Genomic DNA, 12684 nt, shown 5'->3' with positions numbered 1-12684 from the left:
TGAATGACATAAAGTCATGCTATTCACATGAAACCCAGAATCAGCAATCCAATATCAAACTTTAACAAAAGGCCTCTCAGATCCAGATTTTACATCTCGGAAATATATGTTTCTATTTCTGTGAAAACACCATCCTCTTTATGCGGAAGAACATGTGTTTCCTCCCCAGATAAGAAATATACAAACCACTCAGGCCCTAAGAAAATTATAATCCCTACTTTCATACAAACCATGTCAGGAAATTACATGCCACAGTCTAACAGGCTAATATAATTTCTACAGAATGAAGCCAGCCTCTGGTGCTTGCTCACCACAGCAATTTAACCCGTGGCCTCTGAGGTGTGATTTATCTGTGTTTGTGGCAGTGATTTGTCGCTGTTGTATGCGTCATTTGGCCCCTCCAGCGTACCATACAGCATGCACTGCCATCGTCCCCACAGAAATATAGCGTACCATGGCTCTATTTTAGACACATTCGGCTATCGGCCCTCAGGCGACCAATGAACGACTGCCTGCAGCCAGGTAATAAAACAACAATATAGCTGTATCTTGTGAACACATCCTGATCATACGGTGGACATCGCGCTCTTTACTAACCCAATATGTGCTGAAATTCAGAGTATATTTGAATGACAGCAGAACAGCATGACTGCGATAATAATAAACAAGCATGTAATTAATTCACTTAGAACTGTTTATTCCGGCTGACATTTACCATCTACTTTCAGTCAATTTACAACACTCATCGAGTCACTCCTAAAAATTAAAATGGCGCCGTCCTGATGACTCATGCAGTGGAACCTGCATGCATCCTGCATTCAAAATTGAAAACATTCGTTTAATATGCACAATAAAACACCCTGAAGATGTCCATCTGCTATGGATTAAATCTTCTTTAAAATTTTCACATCAGTGCACACAGACAGAGACAAAAATAATAAATGCCTGTGAGAAGGGGTTTATGTTTTTTGTTCCAAATCTGGCCCCTTCAGCACTTCAAAACAACATGTCAGTAGCTGTCAGCTTAAATTAGTGAACTATCCCTTTATAGAACTGTTTTCTGAGTCTGGTAAATCTGCAGGCTGTCTCCATCAATCACACACACACACAGACACACACATACACACACACACGTGAACACACTTACACGTTATTTGTTCTACAGTGCCGACAAATGCTCCCAGATCCACACACTCGCACAGATATGAAGTGGTGCTGCACTTGAACTCAGGCAATGGCTTCCTCATAACAAACAAAGTGGTTGAAAACGATGAAGTTGTAGCAATCTGCTGGTTTCTACAGACACTGCCCTTCTCTCTTTCTCTTCAAAGTGTCAAAACAAATAAATTCTTTTTCATCTCTCATATTACCTCCAGGGACCTGAAGATAGCAAACACTCCTCTAGCATGCAGAACAAACACACACACTCACAAACAAACAAATATAAAAGCAAATGCTCCTTAGAAGTTGTAGATTCTCTCCCCAATTACACCACCAAATCAATGACTGCTATTTACATTTTTATCAATGACTGTTTTAATTATGTCATCTCGGATTTGGGGGCTGTTTAGATTTCAAGTTCTTTACTCTAATTTATTGATGGAGGACCGTTTATTTAGTTCAATATCGCCTTCGAAAAAAGAGCCAAACAAGAGACTGCAGAAGCAATGATGGCACACAATGACACGAATCAAAACAATCTAAAAATATGAATGATAATATCAACGAGCAAGCTTTAAAGCCCCTCAAAGGAATGTGTGTTTCTAATTTCTGGTTGTATTAGAGAGCATCGTTTTGGTGTCCAAAAAAGCGCAGGCTGGCTTGGGGCATGATGGAGCTGGGTAAAATTAATAATTGTGCGACATCCTTCTAGATAGTTCCCTACAGCTGCTTTGAAAATGACAGCCAGAACCGTCTACAAAGAAGGTACGAAACCAGCTATAAGCAGAATTATCCACAACCCATGAAAAGCAGCTCATCTGACAAAATGATGCGATACAATCAAAAGCCTTACGCAGATCTATCTTACACAGATAGCATACATTCTTCTAAAACAAAGACAGAAAAGCCTGTGGCTATGGTTATATTTCAATAGCAATGCAATGTCAGGACATGAAATATCAAAAAAAGATGCAAGAAAACACAAGTATATTTACATTGAAATTGTAGTCTCAGACCCTTTGAGCAGACACGTGCTTATGCTTGCTATTGAGAAGAGATATGCAGCCTTTTAGTCAGTGGAAAGCAGTGATATGTATGTTTGAGGTTGTCACACCACAGGAGGCTGTTATTAACCATCCAGATATATTCTGAATAATTAAAAAACCAACAAGTAAATAAAATAAGCAGCATACTCTGCTCTGAAATGCTGGGGCGTGTTCGCTAAAATGGATGATTGACAGCTTTCACACCAGCCCAAGCGAACTGTACAAAGCATGCAAACAGAACTAAGTTTAAATGCAGTGAACCAAACAGATGTGAAGATGAGAAGTTGAAAACACATGCTGTAGACTGAATATCATTGGGCTGTAGACTGAGTTACCAGTATAATAAACTAAGCACTTATGGCAGTGAATGTACTGCCAATGTGGTGCTCCAGTGATGGGTTATCAGTAAATCCCAGTTGTCTCAGATGAACCAGTCAGTGTGAAATGGTCACTGTAGAAGTGGGGGTTGAGTCCTCAGCTCTCCATCCATGTGGCTCTTCAGTCTACTTCTTCTTCATCTCATCATTCATAGGAACTTTAAATAAGATGGAGATGTTCTACAAATTGTGGCAACCAGGGAAGCTGCATTTGCTGAACAAAGGTGTAGAACACTAGCAAACTGTGGGCTGTAGTAGGTGTAGTAACTACACTAATGCTACCACACACTGGTTTTTAGATTTTTCTAGTGTTAGTGGTTTGGGTCATGCAAAATGTGGTTCCAGTACATCATTAAGATATCATTTCTGGCTGACCCAAAAAATCCTGACCACAAAATGATGAAAACCTATTTAATGGTGTAACTTGACAATTCAGTACTACATAATTCAATGTCTTTGTGCTTTTTTAGCAATTATTTTTTGGTATGATAATGTATTTACAAAAAAATATTATTTACACGGGTTTGAGAAGCTGTTGGCTGCTTATGTAATTCCTCACTCTGGCTGTGGTAGTTTCTGGCCAGCGTGAGCCTTGACTACACTGCACTGTGTGTTGCTGTTTTAAAAATATCCCCTTTTAGCAGATGAAATTCATACGATAGGCACAGCAATCCACTGATAAGAATAAGATCATGCCCATCACAGCATTCTGCACTTACTGCTGCCTACAGAGACTGTGACTGACTTCCTGATAATTTAACAACTCCAATGCTTTTGCTCCTGACAAAGTAAAAGCATGTGTTCTCTTTAAAATCCTTCAGTTTTGAAAAAGCACATTGAGTGCTGTGTTAGTATTCAATAATATAGTACCTATGGAAACTCATGCAGAAACCAGTATAAATGTAGATGTAATCCACAATTTTCTATCATTCATTATTATTTAAGTTGATTATGTTGAAATTCAGTGTGCGTTGGCTGAGTTACTGAGGAAAATTTGATCCCAACACTAATCTAACTGAAAGATGCATTGACAAGTCTCCAGATTTCTTATGATCAGGCCTCCTAAGATATCTAAACATTTCTCTCCATGCTGTCAAGCCAGAGACTGCTAATTCGATTCCTGTTAAACCTCCACTTTGTGCTTCATTAATCTGTGTAATAGAGAATGTCAGGATGAAAAATCTAAAAATCACTGCAAAGAAAAACAAAACAATTATACCTCTGTGATTATTTTTTTTTCTCGATAATTTCTCTCTCTGTTTTTGCTTAAACCATGTGGACCACTGTGAGGAAACTGTCTGAAGCTGTCTTCTCAGGAGTATGACATTGCCCCTGAAATAATAGGAGTAAATTGGAAACATGGCCTGTCAATTAATTGCTTGTTTATTCTAATAAAAGCCATGATAGGCAATATTCTGAAGTGCAACGCTTCACCAGATATGCAGCTATAAACACGCCGCTAAGCTCACAAATTTTGGCCCAAGCACATAACACAGTGTCTCTTAATATACACACAATACACATAACAAAGAAACAGCACCGACTGTTTTACACAATGTAAATTTCAACAGCTTAATGAAGGCATTACACATATTTGTTTTCCCTCATCTCCAAATAATCTCACGCTCGATGACAAATAAAGCCAACAGGGTTCTCTGTTGGGATGTGAGCAATCCTTACGTGGCCTTCATAGAAACGCTTCACCTCGTACGACTGAACCTGCAGTCTGCTGATGTGGTTTACATCACAGCATGGCATTAAAGATTAATGCAAACAAACAAAGACTCAGCATTGTGGAAGCGGCTGAGAGGAGATGAGTGAATGACCTTTTGTGTGGCGGTTGCAGAAATTATCAGGCTTCCTAGTAGCCGTGAGGGGACAGCTAGATAGTGAATAAATGAATAAATTCAGTTACTGTCTTGATCAATGAGATACTCTGAACCAACAAAACCCTGACTGTGTGCTACGGCGACAAGATAAACAACTGGGATCAGCCGGCTACATCTCTGGTACACTGTCTATTGTTGACTTATTTGTGAAGCTGAGTTGTCACACTTGCCTCAGTGCAAACTGCCGGTTCGTGCTAGAGCTGCAAAAGTGCCATTTTACTCTTTCCTCTGGAAGACAGATGTACAATTTAATCTACCATTTACTTGGCGTCTGACCTACAGAACAGATTCCTCAAGCACTGCAGAGGGGAAACCTTTATGGGAATGGCATTTTCCCTTTGACTGAAAATAATTTGGAGAGATAATAAAAAAAACTTATTTGACCTCTCCAGAAGTACGAGAAAATATATGAGGGCATTTTTCATAATTTTTCTCAAAAAAAAAAAAAAAAATATATATATATATATTAGTGCTATCAATCGATTACATTTTTAAATCAGATTAATCACAGGGTTGCTGTGGATTAATGGCGATGAATCACGATTAAATATCATTCATTTTTAATCAAAATTAATCGCGTTTCACTCAAGAAAGAAGAGAATATACATGCACTTAAGGTGTTTATTAAATACCTTTAAAGGTTCATGTTAGAGTCCCTGACTACCGCATGCTTTGCGTTAATGTGGTATTTTAAGCTGGAAGTGCTCCAGGGAAAAGAAAACTCCTTCCTGCAGAGTGTGCATATTACTGGATGTTGGTCAACTGTTTCGGCTTGGGTTTTTCTTAAATCCAAATTTCCCACCGAGATGCCCAACGTACAGTTTAGTAGAGTCCGACCGATATGGCTTTTTTGAGGCTGATGCTGATTCCAATATTTGGCAGAAAAAATATTCTGATAACTGATAAATCGACCGATTAATTTAAAAAATATATAATGAATAATAAAACTTCTTTTTTGATCCCATAACACTTACAACAACAAAGATATGAATTACAGCCAGAACATTTTACTGTTTTACAATATTTTAGAATTTGTTTAACTTGACAACAGAGCAGAATTTTCAAGAACAAAAACATGGAACAAAGCAATAAACCTCTAAGAAATGATTTAACCTTAAAAAGAGTCAGTCTATAAATGAGTTATGAACTACATCTTGTATGAAATGTATACTTCTTGTTGCTGTTAATTAGAGGTAGGTTCTATATATATATATGCTGTATATAAGCAACATAATTAGTGAAGTTACTGGCATAACATTATTTCTGCAGTCATCTGATACCCTTTAATGTTAAGTCACACTTTCTCTACTCTATTATTTTCTTTGCCATGAAGTCAGGACTCATATGAACCAAAATAAAAACCAGAGACGCCTTTCTCAAATGCCATAACATGCTATCTTTGACAGAGTTGCATTTTAAATATATAATGGCCACAAATAGTCTGACACTAATGTTCCTCCATAACAACACAGTGAGTTGCTGTTACAGCCTGGGTCACGTTCTCGTATTTTTTGACAAAGTAAAACTAAGAGCAACACCATGACGGTAATGTTTCCTGGCTGTAGCTTAAACTGCACAAGGACGTCATTCTGCGTGACTCCGACACTTTACAGCATTTACTGTTTTATGAGAAATTAACAATATATCAGCGTTTAATCGGCAAAACTCGGGCTGATGATAATTATTTTGAAAAGGGTTATAATCGGCCGGCTGATAAATCAGTCGGGTCTTACTGTTTATCGTCTTCCATATTGAGTTGCTTTGTTCTGCCACTACTGGATCAACTGCTCATTTGTGCATGCGCGACGGCAATTCTATTTGGACAAACTGCCCGAAATGCGTTGCCAGAGACAATTTTTATCAGATTAATCATGATAATGGATAAATACACACACACACACACACACACACACACACACACACACACACACACACACACACACACACACACACACACACACACACACACACACACATATATAATGGTCACAAATAAGCTAAGATGATCAGTATGGACCAACACAGCTGTCAAACATGCTGCTGACTGTTCTTTACTGTTATGAGTCTTACCTCTGGGAGAAAATGTCCCTGTAGGGGCTGCCGTGCTGCATGGCGATGCCATATCCACGGTCTGGTGCATTGTTGCTGACGGTATAGAAGGAGCAATCCTCGTCATTATTAGCAACATATTCCAGCACTGCTGCATCCCACACGAAGCCAAATCGTCCATACTTCACCTGAAAGAAAAGGAAAAGAAAAAAAGACATTTAACAGATGGTTAACAGTGTTGACAAAGGAGGATCTTTACCTCGGGTCATACAGACAACATCCTACAACATTCAGTTATTGACATGATCCTGTGAGATCCTAGTCATTTAAATTGATTAATTTCAAGGTATTTATGAGCTGAATGCTGCTGGAGCGCATTAACCCTCTGAGCCCCAGGCTGTTTACAGGGTAATTTCATAACCTTTACTTATAAGCTTTTATCTGTCATTATAAGGGCCTCCTATACATGTTGTATCTATTTTTTTTCCAGAACTGTTCACGCTATTCAGCTCTTCCATCATTTGATGATAATACTATATGGCGGTACAGGTACATTTCCATAATTGTGTGGCAGACATTTTTTTGGTATATGTAAAGATCACAACCATAAAATACTAAAAAGTACTTGGTGCTGAACAGAAACATGTCATTATTTTATTCATTATGTCCAAGTGTTCACATACAGTAGCCTTCGTACAGAGCTGGAAAACCAGGAATATATTGCAGAAATGTGCTATAATTTCAAAACAGGATTACTCTTGGAACAAAAACAGGAAAGCAAATAATTTCACTGGAAAGTAAGTTTGACAGTTTATCTTTTCACCGTTTAAAGACGGGGACTAATTCAAGCGATAAGAATCTGAATAGCTTAAGAAATTCATTAAGATATTACTTTGGAGAAAACTAATTACTCTTTATAATATTATTCATCTGAAGTGGACGAATATATAACAAGCATAATTACAAAGCTCCAGTTCCATTCTGTCTTGTGCCATGTCGTGATGAAACATAATTGCCTATGTCTGTTAATATGTATGCAGTGATTGTATACATTGCATAATGATTCCAGATATCAACATATGTATGCAATGACAAGCTAATGAGTCTTTTAAACTAGAAATTGATGCACAATAACTTCATTAAAACTGCTGTAAATTTGGAATTATTTTTCTCACCAACACGTTCTCACACAGACAAGCGACTAGCATTATTAGAAAGATGAAGCTGTGCTGCACTATTTGATATGTACACTAAAAACTTCAACAGCGATTCAACCAAGAACAAGGGATGTGAATTGGAACACAAAGCGTGTCCATCAGGTCTTAAGGGTTAAGCAGACGAGGTCTAGGAGGACTAATTTACGCCAGCACACAGACTTCACAACCACAGTCTATCAGCATTTTTTAGTCAAAAAATTGTAGCATTGCATCGAGATTACACTCTCCGTCTGCTGTGGGATGGAAAACTTTACAGCACAGCAATTTCAATGTTCCAAATTCCCTCTTGTGTGTAGCTGCATGTAGTCTTAATGGCTTGTTGGCTCATCTTTATTTTACCCTGTGGGGGTGTGTGTTGGACATGTTTTACATTTTCATGTAGGCTGCATGTCCTTGTTGTGTGTGTACGTGGTCAGACTGTAGGTATGTATGCAGTGTGAGACAGTTGAGATGAGAATCACAGCTTGTTTTATAGTTAAGTCAAGTTGGCTGTTGGTAACACGGCTTCTAGTTAATATTCAATACATCTATATTTTCACAAGAAAATGAAAAGCTGAGAGTAAATACGCAGGCTGTGATATTCCTAACACCTACTGACAACTCACTCAAATAGCCTTGGGTGTTAAGTACAATGCACACATGCACACACACACACACACACACACACACACACGCAGACACACACACACACACACATACACACACTTTTCATCTAACACATTATTTTGGTCTTGGTGTGTCATTAACTTTAATGGAGCTTTATGAAATTTTCAAGCCCCTCTGTCTTTTTCTGTGTATACGTGTGTGTGTGTGTGTGCGTGTGTGCGTGTGTGTGTGCGTGTATCACCTCACTTGGCCTATGTGTGATGACTAATGTCTGAGAACTGACAAGACCTTCTGATTGGGTAATTTCACAGGCTGTAGTTTTGTACTCTGTGTGTGTGTGTGTGTGTGTGTGTGTGTGTGTGTTTTGGGATGTGTGTACATGTGTGTGTTCAATAATTCACTGCAGGGCATCAGAATGGCTCGTTCTGCTCTTTACAACCTTAAAAAGAGAAGGAAAGAGCACTTTATTACTTTGAAGAATAATTTTATGGCCTTTTATTATTGCTTTTGAATTGAAAAGATTATGGGCTTTGTGCCACGGAAATTAGTAAAAAATCTGTTTCAACTGCTTACAATTGAACATTAAGGACACTTTTCTCACCGCATTTGGGTGAAAAGGGTTTAAATGAATCATTATGTGCAGTATGTGTGCAGTGACCTCTGATGTCAGCTGCACTGAAAACAATCAGAGCTCTGCCAATCTTATGAACATTGTCATAATCCTTTGTGTGAATTTTAAGTATAAAAACTCTCACAATGGAACTGAAAGTGAAAGTACCATGCAAACCATATTTAGTTAACGCTGCATTGTAATATGCAAAGATGAGCTGCAGCCATGTCACACTACATCCACCAGTAGCGGCACAACAATCATCATCCATTCACAAAGTTTATGGAGATGCTTTGACCTTGTGATCCCAAAATCCACTGGTGGATTATATATTTAAAATTGCCCAATTCACACCATTTTTCAAAGCCCGAAACTGTAAAAGGATGAAGAATTGTTGTATTTCAACCTTCGAACTGTCCTTTCTTATTAAACAACTTTACCAAAGATAAAATTGAGATAATTTATCAATATTACTTTCTCGCACAAGTTTCATTTTAAAAATTGCCAAAAATAAACCACTTGTACTACTCAAATTCTGTTTTAAAAAAAAAAAAAAAAAAAAAAATCTGAGCTCCTCGGCACAACCTCAAAGCCATGAGTGACTCAGCTACAACCAACAGTCACACAACAAAAATTCAGGGACTTTTCAGTTGTGTTTTACACAGAGCAGATTGTAGACTAGTTAAATTAGTTAACAAATTAAAAATGTTTATAGTATGAAGAGTCAGGGATTTTTTCCTGTATCGGTAACATCAGGGCAAACTTGGAAAAATGTTGTACATGTAATTCCAGGTTTCTATAAAAATTTATAAAGTAATTAATTAAAGCTCTTCAATTTTGTGTGTGTCATTCGTGGTATTATACTGACAAAAGACACTTTTGACTCGACTTCTAAGCAGGGTGGGACTTTTTTCCATAGAAGTCAAAGACTCAATATACTGAATAAATACTCAATACTCAATAATGTACTGCAGTGAAAAAATGAGCCCACAGTTTGAAAAAAAAAAAAAGCGGCAGGAACAAAAAAAAAAAAAAAGCCCTGAAATTGCTTTAGACAAATAAAAAACTGTTTAATTTAATTTGTATGTGTTCATATATGTGTGCTTGGCCAGTGAAGCTGGATTTGGAGCCATGACAGTACACAAACCTTCAAATAAAGTTTTTGCTGCAAAAAAGCCACAAATTCTAAAATGCAGATACTTCACACACATTTTTAATCTGCCAAAACAGAAGATCTATACAACCACCACAGTTTCCAGGTGGATCCCCAAGATTAGGGTCATCAGTTCACAATCTGATCAAATGTGAGATGTGATCACACTGCCCCCTTTGGTTCCCGAGTTATGGTGTTGAATGACCAGAAAAGTGTTTTTGCAGAACATTGTAGAGTCACAGTGAAACTGGCCTTTGACCTTTTGCATAAAGAGTGTCATCACTTCATCATTTTACCTATTTGACCTTTGTGTGAAATTTTGTCAGAATTACCAAATGAATTCTTGAGTTATGGCCTAAAATGTGTTTTGTGAAGTCACATTGATCTTTGACCACCAAATTCTAATCAGTTCATCCCTGAGTCCCAGTTGACATTTGAGCCAGCTGTAATGAAATTCCCTCCTGGAGTTTTAGATGTATTGAGTTCACAATAATGGGACAAATCTGAGGTCACAGTGACCTTAGACCAAGAAAATCTAATCAGTTCATCCTAGAGTCCAAATGGACATTCGTACCAGATTTGAGAAAATTTCCTCCAGCTGTTCCTGAAACATCACGTTCCTGAAAATGAGACAGATGAATGGACAGACATCCTTAAAGCCTAATGCCTAGAGCAATGGCTGTCACTGCCACAGGGGCATTAAAAGCCTTTAGCAGCATTAAAATACACACAAAAAACAGATTTTGTTGTTGAAAAGCTTCTTTACTATAGAAGACCTGCCAATCAAATTAAGAGTGGTAACAACTTCCAGTCCTTTCCTTTGGATTTGTGTTGAGACAACACAGTTGTTTGCATTCAGATCATGGCATGCCTGTAAGGGAGAGAACACACAAACAAGCAAGAAAAAAAATGAAGTAAATCCAAGTATTGGATTTAAAAGCCCCTATGTTTTGATGCCTTTTAGAAGCCAAGACAAAGTGGAATTTGTGTGTTTACTTGGATTGAGAAGGCATTTAAGAGAAAATAAATACTTGTGACTTTGGCATACCCGCATGAAAGAAAGGTATACCTATAAAAGGAATTCACAGAAAATAAACAAGAGATTAAGTGGATGAGAGAGAGTGGAGAGAATGCTGCAAATAATATTAAACCCCATTGGTCTAAAAACTAAGCCAGTGCACTAAAAGTCTAAAGGTAAAAGAGAATGTGGGGTGTGAAAGGTTGAGAGCTTCAGTGCTGTTGACTGAATTTTGTTATTTCTGCCAGAACACAGTTTTGGTTTCACTCTCTTAACTTTTAAAATGAACAGCATGCTTGACAGGGGAATTAAAAGTTTTCTCTGGTATTTCCATGTGTAAAATAGGCAAAAGGACTTCACTTTAGGTGACCTCACATGAATACTTATTTATTGTGTCTCCTCAAAGCTTGAATTTAATCAATTTACAAATAACAATTATAACAATGCCAACACAGAACACAAGCACATAAAAAGGAAACGATGCAATAGGCTGTGAAGGAAAATGCTGCTGTTGCCTGCAGCAGTAGCATCTGTAGCCGCTGCAGCAGCTGTGTTTCACAGAGACCAAGTATCTACAGGGGGCACTTAATTTGATACGCCAGCGCAAGTACTCTACATGCAAAGCATCACTTTAATATTGGGTCAAGTTTGATTAATTACTGAAGATATAATCATGATCGGGGTGGTACCATAAAAGTGATGTGCTGAAGGTCAGCTTGCCCCTGCTGCTACTTAGTGCATAGTAAATATACTAGTACTTTGTTTTGCCTTTCCCTTTTATCATGTCTATCCATCACCATAGAAAAAGTAAGGTCACTGGCAAACAAGATGGATGACCTCTCCGTTGGTTAGGACTTGTTAGTCGGATTTTCTTGGCAAAGTTTTCACATGGATAGCCTAATCCGGCAAATTACCATTTTCCAATTAAGGTTGTATTTTGTTAAACTGTTAAACTGTTTACATACACTTGTAACATACTGGACTTGAGACTCCATTTTCACAGTTACCATAATATTCTTGTGAACCTGTGGTATCCTGCATACAGATAGAATGGTAGTCGGCCAGAAAATGTATGTACAGATGTTTACCTGCTACTTCCTACTTCTTTGACAAAAGCTACCTAAAATACATGGACAGAATTCAACATCCCAATAGTAATAACAAAAGCTGCAGAAAAACTTACATTATTTTTATTTCATATTGGAGGGAAGAAGGTACAATCCCATTTTCATAGCAGCTGAGGAACACAATAAAATCAAAGACGAGTATATTTTAATACGTCTTCAGAAAAAAAATCTACAAAACAAAATGCATTTCCATTAATATCTAAGATCAAATCCTATTTGATCTGCATCAATGCCATAGCAGAGAAGAAAGCAAAAAAAAAACTTACAGTACCAAGGTGTTAATTAGTCATTGTAAATATTTCAATACTGGATATGTTTTGTAAATTCTCTCATCTAGAAATCATATGTTTCAATGAATCAATCAATCAAGTGCCATGTCGTTCAGCGTAGGCGATCCTTTCTCTCCATCTAATCTGATCTTTTGCTTTCTG

The 12684-nt window shown here is 37.6% G+C and overlaps 1 protein-coding gene across 5 annotated transcripts in view; it reads right to left on the bottom strand.

Moving 5' to 3' along the window:
• grid2 (glutamate receptor, ionotropic, delta 2) overlaps positions 1-12684 on the bottom strand; it is a 529256-nt gene that overhangs the window by 29421 nt on the left and 487151 nt on the right. For all 5 annotated transcript variants that reach the window (XR_004847816.2, XM_035950732.2, XM_035950733.2 and 2 more), the window contains exon 14: positions 6544-6710. Coding sequence is in view for 4 of the 5 variants with exons in the window: in XM_035950732.2 (XP_035806625.2) it covers positions 6544-6710 (167 nt within the window). In the remaining variant the exon portion in view is untranslated. The remainder of the gene's footprint in view (positions 1-6543; positions 6711-12684) is intronic.

Source organism: Amphiprion ocellaris, chromosome 6 (assembly GCF_022539595.1).
Source record: "Amphiprion ocellaris isolate individual 3 ecotype Okinawa chromosome 6, ASM2253959v1, whole genome shotgun sequence".
Classification (NCBI taxonomy): Eukaryota; Metazoa; Chordata; class Actinopteri; family Pomacentridae; genus Amphiprion; species Amphiprion ocellaris.
This window is presented reverse-complemented; position numbering and strand designations above follow the sequence as displayed.